This window comes from Sus scrofa, chromosome 17 (assembly GCF_000003025.6).
Source record: "Sus scrofa isolate TJ Tabasco breed Duroc chromosome 17, Sscrofa11.1, whole genome shotgun sequence".
Taxonomy (NCBI): Eukaryota; Metazoa; Chordata; class Mammalia; order Artiodactyla; family Suidae; genus Sus; species Sus scrofa.
This window is the reverse complement of record NC_010459.5, coordinates 53,363,646-53,376,911: the sequence shown is the minus strand read 5'-3', so window position 1 is coordinate 53,376,911 and position 13,266 is coordinate 53,363,646. Positions and strand designations below refer to the sequence as shown.

Below are 13,266 nucleotides of genomic sequence, written 5' to 3'. Positions count from 1 at the left end.
AAGCTTTATGCTCTCGTCATTCTTGGGCTTCTGAAATTGTACCACCCTGCCTCTTAAGCCATCTTAAGACCCATGTCTGTCTTTGATGCTGAGAAATAATTATTTTTCTCTAACGTCAGGTCCTTAGGTTGGGCATGGCTTCCTGGTTCTGGCTTTCCTCAACTTTTTGGATATTGGGTAGTTTTTATTGGGGTGTGGTCAGTCTGGAGTGGTTGTAGAGGAAGGGTGAAGCATAGCTGGAGATGCTCTGGGCGTGGGGTTCTCTGTTCTCCAGGGTATCTCGGCTACCTGGGGCCTTTGTGTAGTTTCTCTGGCATAAGCGTCCTCATGTTCCTAACAGCCTGGGAAGTAGAGACCGTTGCCGGTTGTGGTTTAGTACAATAGGGCAAGGATCTACCGGACTCCTCTCGATACGGTTCATCAGCAAGTGAGCCAGAAAGCTGTTCCAAGACCCCTCCACCTGCCCGCTCTGATCTTGACTGCTGTAACCACTCTGGTTTTCCCAAACAAGCTTGGGTCTGTAATTTTCTCCTTCAGTCTGATTTTACGTCTCTTCCTTGGGATTCTTCAAGAGTTCTGAGCCATCAATGAATAGCACACCTTTTTGTTTCCCAGCATGTGACTCTTGACCTCAGTGTCTTCCTGTCTCGGAGTACCGGGTCAGCAGGGAGAAGCAGAGCCCTAAGCTCCGGTGACCATCCTGGTCAAATCTCTTTGTTTGCAGCCCTCTTGTAGAGAAAATCCCATAAAACCTTGCACCTTCCTTATGTGTTTAAAGGAGACAAACCACACAAGTGTGAGTTCTGTGACAAGTGCTTCAGCCGCAAGGACAACCTGACCATGCATATGCGGTGCCACACCAGCGTGAAGCCCCACAAGTGTCACCTGTGTGACTATGCTGCCGTGGACAGCAGCAGCCTCAAGAAGCACCTGCGGATACATTCCGACGAGCGGCCATACAAATGCCAGCTCTGCCCGTACGCCAGCCGCAACTCCAGCCAGCTCACCGTCCACCTCCGCTCCCACACAGGTAAGTCTCGGGCCTCGAGGCCTCTGGGCCCCCCTGGTTGCCCAGCTCCTTAGGATCATTTAGTTAAAGCGCAAGCAACTTAAATGACATCAGGGTGTAAATAAGGAAATGTGGATCTCCGGTGGGGATTGTGAAGCTCGTAGTTTCTTTCGCCAGGAAAACGTGAAAGTCTGAGAGCTGGGTTTTCTAACTTGGGACACAGACTCACCAGGGGATGATTACCCAATTCAGCAGCCAGGGAGCCAAGGATGTATTGCAGTAAAAGTCTGGGTAGATTAGGGGTTTCCATCATTTCACTTAAACTTTGATTGTGTGGCTTAATTCAGAAACCTGTAGCGAAATCACTTTGGATATAGTTGCAAATCACAGGCTTCTAGTTCTAGAAATTCAACTTTGTAGAAAGCTTCTTCTTCCCTCTCTGTGCGACCCTGTTGAAATAACGAGCTAGAACCAACACATCATGGCACAGAAAATAAGGGTTGGGGGGCTCATAAGGAGGTTCATAAAATAAGAATTTCCAATGAATTTATGGAAAATGTCAAGCAGACAGTAAGATAGTAATGTCTGAAATTGAGTAAAGAGGGAATTCCCTAGTGTCTAGTGGTTAGGACTTGGTGCTCTCCCTGCTGTGGCCCAGGTTCAATCTCTGGTCTGGGAACTGAGATCCCACAGTGAGCTGCTGTACGCCACAGCCAAAAAAAAAAAAAAATTTTTTTTTTAATTGAGTAAAGAAACTATGTCCCAGCAGACAAATGGGAGGTAGCCACAGAGTTGAGCCAGTGACTTTCCAGCCAGTGTCTGACTGCCTTTAGAGTTCTGGACTTGAAACTGGTACTAGGTAGGCTGCAGTGGTCAGAGAAGCAGCTGAATGGAGCCTATTGGCAAAATGGCCCAAACTTTCCACTAACAGGTAACACCCATGGCACCTAATCCTTAAACCAGTCTATTCTTCCTTAACTTAAAGTGTCGACTCTGGATTATAACTCATCTGTAGGAAATGGGTAATCTAAAATGTGCCAAGTCTAACATCCTGGAGAGAACAGAGTGCTTGGGTAACTTACAAGGATTTTTCAGTTTTAATCGGTATCCGCCCCCTGGCAGAAGTGTTGCATCCAAGAAGAGTTCTTTGAAAAAAGGTAGTGAGAGCCAAGAGCTATGAACTGAAATAGGATGAAAAGTTTAAAAAAAAAACTTGCCAGAGAAGAGAAAAAAAGGTGGAGAACTGACAATAAAAAGATAGAAGTCTGGTTTCTGACTAGGTCTAGGAGGAAAAGAAAAGTGAGAAAATGAAAGAAGAAAAATGTTGCAATTCTCAGGGCCATGAGCAATGAAAGGAGTTACAAGATGCCACACAGGACAAAGGGCATGCCGGAGAGTTCCATACCTAGAAAGACTTCTCGGTAATAGTGGCTTGTAGGAGATGGTGGAACAGTGCCCTCAAAAGTTGAGAAATGATTTGGGATGTAGACTTCTATACCCAGCCAAACTATCTCAAGTGTGCCAGTAGACTAGACAACAGTGTGCAAGGATTTGGGATTTTACTTGCAGCCAACAAGCTAGTGGGGGTTAATGGAAGATAAACTCGAGCAAAATGAGGAAACAAAATCTGCCATGAGATATTTGATAAATGAATATCTGAACATAGCTGACTGGGGCGGCAGTAAAGGGAAATAAAACGATGATACTTATATGAACTATTAAGAGCAAATTCAATAACTCAAACTCAGTCTATAAGAAATTCCATGTAAAGTGTTATGTAATTAAAAGTCTGGGATGACTTCCGAGATTATGGTGAGATGCCTTTTCCTCAACGCACAAGTCAAGAAGCAGCATAAAATGTAGCCCCAAGTGAACATATAACAGAATCAAGGGAGGGGCAAGATAGGGCTATGGGATTAAGAGATACAAATGACTAAAAAACAAGCAACAAGGATATACAGTCTAGCCTAAGGAAATATAGCCATTATTTTGTAATACCTTTAAATGGAGTTTACTCTGTTTAAAAAAAAAAAAAAAAAGGACCACTTATGTTGTATACCTGAAACTAAAACCGTAAATCAGCTATACTTCAATTAAAAATAAAAATCAATGTGACCTTGCTACTAGCGAAATAATCAACTGGCCCAGGTGTGACAGTGGCCCTTATAAGGAGGTGGATGTAATCCCAGAGCAGAATTTGGCTGTGGTGAATATCACACACTCAATCATAATATAAATTACCTATAGTTTGATTCCACAGTTGAAAAGAACCAGTTCAAGCCTGGGGATTCACAAGTCAATGCAGTAAAGCAATTTCGGAAAAGCATGGAGAAGTAGTGTGACAAAGAGGAAGGAATCTTCAGACTTTGCAAGCTGATGGACTGTTGAGGCTGTTCCTCAATTTAGAAAGTGATGCTAGGAGTTGCCGTCGTGGCGCAGCGGAAACGAACCTGACTAGTATCCATGAGGACACGGGTTCAATCCCTGGCCTCACTCAGTGGGTTGAGGATCTGGCATTGCTGTGAGCTGTGGTGTAGGTCAAAGATGCAGCTCGGATCCTTTGTTGCTATGGCTGGTGATGTAGGCTAGCAGCTATAGCTCTGATTCGACCCCTAACCTGGGAACCTCCATATGCTGCAGGTGCAGATCTAAAAAAAAAGCAAAAGGAAAAAAAAAAGAAAATGATGCTAGAAGAATAGAAATCACAACCCACAGGATACAGGAGAAGGTGGGGGACAAAGATGGAGGTGTAGGATGAGAAAGAATCTCATCTTTCCTCATAGTCAACTGACAATGATGTTTAAAGTAATTTCAAAAGAACTAAACCCTTAGCAGTGCCTCCAGGGAGTACAGAGGAGGCTACGGCATTTCATTATCTGTCTTCTGCTCCTACTGCCACATTCATGGGTTAATTTTATAAATAAAATTCAGTCTGTCATTGCAAAACTACAAAATCTTAATTAAGACAAGCCAATTAACTGATTTAATAATACAGCTTTAATAATACAGTTTAAACACTAAAGGGACCACGTTTATAAATCCAGCTAGATTTGGAACAGTTTTATATACCACAAACCACATCTCTTCCTTCCATGTCCCGTTTTGGGATGTCAAGTTGAGTGATTTAGATTCAAAACTCATGAAGAGTGTGCACTTGGATGCCATGATGCCTGAATTCAAATCCTTGCTGTTTGGCCATGGTCAGATAACTTGACCTCTCTGAGCCTCTATCCATAAAATGGCGGTGATAGTACCCCCTCATTGGATTGCTATGAGGATGAAGTGAGTTAATATACATGGTAAGTGGTGGCTGTAGGAAGTGACAGGTGATTGGTGTTCAAAGACCCAGCCATTTCTTTGTGGCCAGGTGTTCTGCCTCGTGTTTGGGGGGACTGCTGTGTTGCCTGCCTGCTCTAATGGAAACACACCTTCCGTTGCTAGGGGACACCCCCTTCCAGTGCTGGCTCTGTAGCGCCAAGTTCAAAATCAGCTCGGACTTGAAAAGGCACATGATCGTGCACTCGGGGGAGAAGCCTTTCAAGTGCGAGTACTGTGACGTGCGCTGCACCATGAAGGCCAACCTCAAGTCGCACATCCGCATCAAGCACACCTTCAAGTGCCTGCACTGCGCCTTCCAGGGCCGGGACCGGGCCGACCTCCTGGAGCACAGCCGGCTGCACCAGGCCGACCACTCCGAGAAGTGTCCCGAGTGTAGCTACTCCTGCTCCAGTGCGGCCGCCCTGCGCGTGCACAGCCGGGTCCACTGCAAAGACCGTCCCTTCAAGTGCGACTTCTGCAGCTTCGACACCAAGCGGCCCAGCAGCCTGGCCAAGCACATCGACAAGGTGCACAGGGACGAGGCCAAAACGGAGAACCGGGCCCCGCAGGGCAGGGAAGGGCCCCATGCGGGCAGCGCCCACCACGTGGCCAAGATCGTGACCCAGAGGGCCTTCCGCTGTGAGACCTGCGGGGCCTCCTTCGTCAGGGACGACTCTCTGCGGTGCCATAAGAAGCAGCACAGTGACCACAGTGAGAACAAGAACTCAGGCCTGGTCACCTTCCCGCCCGAAAGCAGTGTCTCGGGGCAGCTGGGCGCCCTGGTCTCCGTGGGGCAGCTTGAGACATCCCTGGAACCCAGCCAGTGCCTCTAGTTCCACCAAAGAGGGTGGTCAGCTGTCCAGATGTCCAGACACATGCCCCAGCCGGGCCCTCTGCCGTCAGGCCATCGAGCCAGGCTTGAGTCACCAAGCCTGGGGACCCCTCCAAGTTCATAGGCCTGCAGAGGTAATGGCTGCAGTCACTGACGCCCCACGATGGAGAACCCACTCTATGCCACTCTCTTCTTCCGAACTGTCCAAGCAAGTTGCCTTGGTTCCAAGGTGGGGGGTCCATCAAGCACTGCTCTATCCAGTAGGGATAGTTTCTTCTTGGTGGATGCCAGGTCTAAATCTGATCCGTCTTCCATGAAATTATGAAACTAGATGACATGGAAAAAACTAACACTACTCTGATGTGTAGAGCCAGAAAGGTCTGGGTGATGGTGGGGTCTGGGGTGGCCAGAAAAGTTCGGTTTCCTGACCTACGTGGTGGTTTATGCCTTACGCATTTTTGTGTGGTTCCTTTTATCTGTTGTCTTAAAATAAAAAGGCAGACTCGTTTGTAGAAGGATGAAAGAGGGACAGCCCACTTTTATGTTCTCCCATAGACAGGTTATGGTGGCAGTGGGGGTCGCCAGTGCCGCCCCGCCCCTTAGTAATTTCCTTAGAAATGCACGGAAGATTTCTTCATGTCTTGGTGCCCCAGAGAAGCGAAATGCCGTTTGATCTGTAGGTGGCGCCAAAGATCAAGCTAACACTAGTGCAGCCTGTAATTGTGTGTTGTGAAAATTCCACATTTGTGTACTTGTGTTCGTAAAGAAGAGACCAAGGGCCCAGTGGGTCCTGGGCTTGGTTCTGGGACATGTGATGTGTAGGAAAGCCCGGAACTGGTGTCTTTGGTCACAGTAAGCATTCGGTGTTTGCTGAACCAACAAACAAATGAAACCCCAGACCTCTTGTAAAATGGACACTTTACTTGATGAGAACTTAGAGGTGGCTGTGGAATGCCAGCCAGTGGGTATATAATTTATCCAAAGTTGCTTTGTTCTTTTCTTCAAATACAGTCTTTGTTTAATACAAGTTCTTATGTGCCCTCAGCAAGCTAAATGTCTGTGCTTTTAAAACACTGAATAGATCCCGTTGTTTTTGATACATGAGGAAAAGATGTAAAAACAAAATTTTTTTTATAAATTGTATACGGGGGACTATTTTACTTAGGGAATAGTAAGAGGTCCAGAGCTTATTTTAGAAACTGTTTGAACAAATCTGATTCCATTTATGTTTGACCTTGGCCGCGTGATAACACACTGTTGAATCTTCATGTAAGAAGAAAAGGCAGAGATGACGGCAGAGACCCTCGGTCGAAGTTACCGCTTCTTGGTTTTGGAACTATTTTCGGTTGTTCGCAAGTGTCTGGTTATTGAATTCTGGTGCATCGTACGCATTCTGTTGTCCCCTTTCTGCCGTTTGTCATGAGTCTTATCTGTGTTTCTGTTCTAGTAACAGAGGGCTGTTGACCTTTCAAGTGGGAACCCATAGATCGAAATCATAAAAACGTTCCTTGTACTTCGGGTGTTATGGCTCTTCAGATAAACAGGAACAATAGCAGCCCTTTTAGAAGGCACTTTTTTCACCGCTGTATAGACTTCAAGGGTCTTGGGTCCACACTGGTGTCACCTAGAGGTTTGACCTAGCAGACGTGAACGCCCAGAGAGGTCTGCACAATGTTTAGGACCAATTGCTAAATACGTGGGGCATTATGGAGCCCTAAGTTCTCTTTTCTGACGAAACTCTGTGCGCCAAGGCAAGCAGACAGAAAAAGAATGTGCTCCAACACAGCAAAAAAATCATTCAGGAAATGGGAGCGTGAACGGGCTAACAGTGCTCGGAGGAGACTGAAAAGACACAGCTAGGAGTTCCCATTGTGGCGCAGTGGAAAGGAATCCGAATGGTATCCAGGAGGTTTCGGGTTCGATCCCTGGCCTTGCTCCGTGGGTTCCGGCGTTGCCGTGCGCTGTGGTGGAGGTCGCAGACGCGGCTCGGATCCCGCGTCGCTGTGGCGTAGACCGGCAGCTGTAGTTCCCCTCACCTGGGAACTTCCGTATGCCGTGAGTGTGGCCCTAAAGAGCAAAAATAAATAAAAATAAGTAAATAAATACACAGCTAATCACCAAATAAAACTGGGAAAAAGCCGTAATAGCTAAGAGGCCGCTGACATGGCACAGGACCAGAAAGGCAGCGTTTCTCTGCCCTCTTCCGTTCTGCCAAGGTCGCTGTGGATCTGAAAGGGGAAATTGATGAATGAGTATGTTTGCAGTTTGACGTCACCTGGACTAGAGGCCAGGGAACTTTTTTTTAGTTAAGTGCCAGATAGTAAATATTTGGGGCTTTGCTGGGCTCGGTCTCAGTCGAAACTCTTCCACTCTGTTGGCCTCTGTAGCACCATCCCTCAGCTCTGCCACTGTCACTGAAGCGGCCGCAGAGAGTAGGTAAGTGAGTGGGTGTGGCCGTGTGCCAGTAAAACTGTATTTACAAAAAAACAGGCTGTGAGTTGGAAGACCATCTTTTGCTGACCCCCTGAGCTGGGCTATTGAAGGCAAGCAACAAGGTAGGATGGGAGAAATACTGAGAATTCCAGGTTTCCTGGGGTCCCTTCTAGGAAGGGGCAGCCTCGTGCAAGAGGCAGATGGGTTCCAGGCGAGGCATTGAGAAACGCTGTCTCCTTTCCATTCTTTTTCGGTGCAGCTGTAGAATCTCCAGCAGAGAGTCCAGAAATCAAGTGACACTCTCTTGCTGTCCTCTACTGAAGGTTCTGAGCTGCCTTCTAAACGCTGTAGAACGTGCCTACCTTTGTCCCTGAATTTAATTTCCAAAAGAAAAAGATGCGCCTCCAATCCCGTTGCTCTGTTGATGTGGGTCCTGACTCTGAGCCGGGCCCTGGGCCAAGAACTTGACCTGCGTTAACTCCTCACTCCTCCTGGTGCCGTCCACGACTGGAACCTGAGTGAGACAAGGGCACTGAAAACTCAGTCATCGACTATTTTAAAGCAGTGCTTTTTCACTCAGCAAACTGTGGCCTGCAGGTCAGTTACTTTGTTTTTGTAAACAAAGTTTTATTAGAAGTTGGCCTGGGCAGGAGTTCCCGTCGTGGCACAGTGGTTAGCGAATCCGACTAGGAACATGAGGTTGCAGGTGTGATCCCTGCCCTTGCTCAGTGGGCTAAGGATCCAGCGTTGCCATGAGCTGTGGTATAGATCACAGACGAGGCTTGGATCCCGAGTTGCTGTGGCTCTGGCGTAGGCCAGCAGCTGTAGCTCCAATTGGACCCCTAGCCTGAGAGCCTCCATATGCCACGGGAAGTGGCCCTAGAAAAGGGGAAAAAAAAAAGTTGGCCTGGGCAGCCTTGGTCCAATCTGTCAGATTCTGATTGTGTTCATTGTGGATTTTTCTGCATTATGTTTGATTTTTAGAAAAATCGTGTTAAAATACTTAGGGACATCTGTGATTTAGGCACCACTTTGTATGGGCAGCAGAGAGGATTGCTTCAACCTCCTTACCCTCGTCTCTGGCTCTTGTTCAAATACAGAAACTGAAGCAGGAAGGTGAAGAAACTTCTAGCCCAGAGTTAAGTTTCAGGCCAGAAGTGTAGCTCCAGAGTCCACATTTTTAACCAAAGTACTAGGCTGGGTCTCCAGTCAAGAGAAACAAAACAAAACAAAAACAACCCACTTTGTTAGAGTTGATCTGAGTAGGGTGAAGACAGAACAATCCCAAAAGAGCCTTGTTTTGTTAAAAAGTAACAGGGTTGAGGAGGAAGCGGGTAAGAATAGCCCTGCCTCTGGCACTACTATCTGATTGACATCCTGCTAGAGATCGTACCTCAGATTCTATTTGCTCATCTGTAAAATGGGCCATTTTAGGCATTGGGCTGAATGATAAAATCAACTGGTTTAAGATGACAAAAATTGACTCGCTTATGTGTCCTTTCCTCATTTTGCTGGGCTGCAGGTGGCAGTGGGGAAGAACCAAGAACTACGACTGTGATTTTTATGACATGGGGCATTTTGGTTTCGCTCTTCTCACCCCCACCCCCACATTTCAACACGCAGTCCAAGGTGCTAGCAGTTTAAACTCCAGCCAGGGTAGGAGGAGGCCACCCTCTGTCCCTTCACCATGGCTGGAAATTTGCACATAAAACTTCTGTTCAGCTCCCTCAAGCTACCTGGCTGATCATCCACCACTGCTGTTGCAAAGGGTGCCAGGAAATCATGGCTCCAGAGTAGCTTGTGCTGAGTTAACACCTGGAAGGAGATGCTGGGTTGTGAGTGTTTTTTGCCCATAAGCAGTAACATAGGCTCTCGAAGGCTGGAGATGACTTGACTGTGAAACACTGGCACGGGTCCTGAACACCCAGCACACTATACACGAGCATTTCTATTGTATCAGGGCTTTGTTTGAGGCTCCCTCTGCTCTGTCTGGATATTGGTCCATGGCATTCTTCCAGGGTTTTCTGTCGCTCTGGTCCAGTGGGTCTCAGCTGTGGCTGTCTGCTGTAGTCACCTGGGAAGCCCTTACATATTTGGAGGCTTGTCTCTCAGGGGAGGGGCCTGGGCATGCCTACTTTCTAAAGTTGTGGGCGTGATTCCAATGTGCAACCAGGTGGAAACAGTTGTTCCAGCGAGGGAACAAGGCTGTCTTCCTGAGCAGGCCACCTGTGCTGTCACGAAGGGCCCTGCGCTCAGCTGCACACTCTGAAATTCAGTTGCCATCTTGAAATTCATTATTTCTTGAACAAGGGGTCCTGCGTTTGCATTTTGCATCAAGCCCTACAAATTACGTAGCCAGTCCTGGGAGGGAAAGAAAGCGTACCTAAGACAGAAGGTTGTGTGCACCCCTGGCACAGAAAAGGTCTCAATCCGTGAAACTAGGACCAGCTAGGGCCCCAGATGGGACGCACAGGCACCATGAACCATGACATTCAAGCATTTCCCCGTAGGATTCCATTCAAACCTTACAATGAATGGCATTTGTATTTGCCCCTAAAAAGTAACACTGACCTTCAGAAAAGTGAACTTGCTCAGTGCAGCAGGTATACAGGATTGTTAAACCCACGGGCACCGGACTCTGGTGCCTTTGTCTTACTTGCAGTCGGCTCTCACTGCGTCTAGGGTGTCTTCCACTGGCAGGAGTCAGGGAATCAGGTATCAGGTGAAACCATTTGAGTTCTAAGGGTTGAGACAGACGAGATCTTTAGCAAGAATGACAAGGTCGATAGTTGGATTGGAAAGAAAATTTCTTATGTGGGTGTCACCGGATCATCAGAAAATGTCCCTAGGCTCTCTGCCCGCATGAGAGTAAGTATTGCAAGGATGACTGAGGTTACGTTCCCCCAACATAGGCAAGTTACAAAACTGCACAGTAAGTTTTGCTTCAGTACTGATGGTTGGTGATAACCACTCTTGAACTCCCACCAGCATGAGCAGATACTCAAGCCAGTGTTCAGCCACGAGATCTTGTTTACATCCCACCTCGAGATGCTTCTGTTTTAGAAGAAAATGAAGGTAAAGAAGCCAAGCCCAGCACTGGTCAGGGTGAGAACTCAGGTCTGCCTTCTCATACCTGACACCACCTGCTTGGGAGGGAAACCTGCCTTAAGGCCAGAGCACTTGTTGTCAAGTCATGGACCCCTTTCCAGTGGAGTCTGAGTCCTCTAAGTGATGTATAAAAGACTACAACACAATGCGTAGGTTTGCCCAGGAAAACAATTACATTGCAAGTTATCAAATGTTTTTGAACTAAAGTACATTTTTATAAGCATATTAAGGAAAGGCAGTAGCAGTAGAGGTAGTAACCATAGTTGACCCTAGAACAACACAAGGGTTAAATCTAAGTATAATTTATATTCGGGCTTTGGCTCTCCACGCCTGTGGTTCCCTTGGGTCTGCAGATTCAACCAGCCACAACAGTGTAGCACTCTGGGATGTACTGTTGAAAGAACACCCTCATGTACGTGGACCGGTGCCGTTCAAACCTGTTTTCCAGGGTCCGCCATGCTCTTCGAAGTAGAGATGCACATACGTGGAATATCAAGCTCGCGGTAGCACACACGTCATGTGGAAACACCTCATTTCTTTGGTTAACCAAGTCCCTGGTCCTGTTAATGCTTCAGTGGTTGGGTCCCTACATCCAAAATGGAGGGAAATGCTCAATTTCAGTTAGAGGCTAGTAAGATAAGATTCATCTTCTTTCCCATCCAAATCCCCAGATCCTCTCAATTCTGTCTATGGTCCCTTTACCCCTACGTTAATAAGACCTCTGATGCGAATTGAATTTCTGGGGTCTGGGTGTTTTTTTTTTTTTTTTTTAGGGCCATACCTGTGGCATATGGAGGTTCCCAGGCTAGGGGTCGAATCAGAGCTGCAACTACCAGCCTACACCACAGCCACAGCAACACCAGATCTGAGCCACATCTGCAACCTGCACTGCAGCTCAAGGCAATACCAGATCCTGAACCCACTGATCGAGGCCAGGGCTTGAACCTGCATCCTCATGGATGCTATTCACATTCATTAACCACTGAGCCATGACAGGAACTCCTGGGGTCTGGTTTTCTTAATAAAATTGGAACTTTCAGTTACTTCCATCATAAGTAGATCTAGTAGCATCAGAGCTTAAATATTTATACCCCCAATGCCAACCCCTCCCCCAAAAAACCCACCTTTGATCAGGAGGTATTGACTAAACAGGGCTCTTTGTAATACCTATGTCCAGCCCTTTTCTGACAAGCTGTGCTTCGAATGGCTCAATCCTCACGTGTTAATTAAGGAACGTTGGCCTAATAGAAAACATGTAGGTGGGTGATGCCCGCCCCACTTTACAGACAGAACTCTCGAAGGGCAGCGTCAACAGGTACAAGTAGGTGGTGTTGTCCAAGTGGTTTTGTGGTTGGATGGAGTGAAATCCTCCTAGTGCTGGTCTGAAGGTTGGGTGAGACATCTCCAAGGTGAGCTACTTTCTGGTATCGAAAGTGTTCTGGAGTTCCCGTCGTGGCGCAGTGGTTAACAAATCCGACTAGGAACCATGAGGTTGCGGGTTCGCTCCCTGCCCTTGCTCAGTGGGTTAACGATCTGGCGTTGCCGTGAGCTGTGGTGTAGGTTGCAGACGCGGCTCGGATCCCGCATTGCTGTGGCTCTGGCATAGGCCGGTGGCTACAGCTCCGATTCAACCCCTAGCCTGGGAACCTCCATATGCCGTGGGAGCGGCCCAAGAAATAGCAACAACAACAACAACAAAAGACAAAAAAAAAAAAAAAAAAAGAAAGTGTTCTGTTCTTAAGAACTGTCCCTATTGCAAAGTGGCTTTGTTTTCTTATTACAAAAGCTCTATGTGGTCCCTGGAGGAAATAGAGAAAAGCAAAATAAAAATTAACCTCTGTGTCAGCCATGGCAACACCTTGCTGGTAGGGGCACCTCCAGCCCAAAAGCAGGTAAGGCAGTTTCCCATTGTCAATGCCGTAATGAAAAACTGTGTGGAGAACTGTGGCGAGCATCCTTCTTTCCTGAAGATGAACTTGGCATATAGCAAGGGCCCAGGGGCCCAGTTAGCAGGATGCAACCCAACGTCCATGAGCACAGGGCTGGTCAAAGGATGATAAACCCTACACACATGACCACACATCACTTAAAAGGGGTGGGGGGGTTGCCCCATGTGTATTGACATGCAGATGATTGAAGGTCAACTATTAAGTGGAAAAATAAAAATTGCAGAGTGTGCTGCACAGTTTAATCCCCGTTGGTGTTTTTAAAAAAGAGATAATGGAGTACCTATCATGGCTCAGCGGAAACAAATCTGACTAGCATCCATGAGGATGTGAGTTCGATCCCTGGCCTCGCCCAGTGGGTTGAGGATCCAGTGTTGCTGTGAGCTGTGGTGTAGGTTGTAGGTCGCAGACGCAGCTCGGATCTGGCATTGCTGAGGCCGTGGCACAGGCCAGCGGCTATAGCTCCAATGTGACCCCTCGCCTGGAAACTTCCATATGCCACCAGTTCAGCCCTAAAAAGACAAAAATAAGAAGGGTTAGAGGATATTGTCTTGAAGGATAGGAAGCAACTTTAATGGTGGTTGTTTCTGGTAAGTGAAGGAGAGGTGGGAAAGAGATTT

General features: G+C 47.2%; 1 protein-coding gene across 3 annotated transcripts in view; it reads left to right on the top strand.

Annotated features, from left to right (window-relative positions):
* The window catches only part of ZFP64 (ZFP64 zinc finger protein), a 95,567-nt gene extending 82,676 nt beyond the window's left edge, over positions 1–12,891 (top strand). For all 3 annotated transcript variants that reach the window (XM_021077225.1, XM_013985469.2, XM_021077226.1), the window contains 2 exons: positions 779–1,030; positions 4,451–12,891. In XM_021077225.1, coding sequence (XP_020932884.1) covers positions 779–1,030; positions 4,451–5,160 — 962 coding nt within the window. In that variant the 3' untranslated portion in view covers positions 5,161–12,891. The remainder of the gene's footprint in view (positions 1–778; positions 1,031–4,450) is intronic.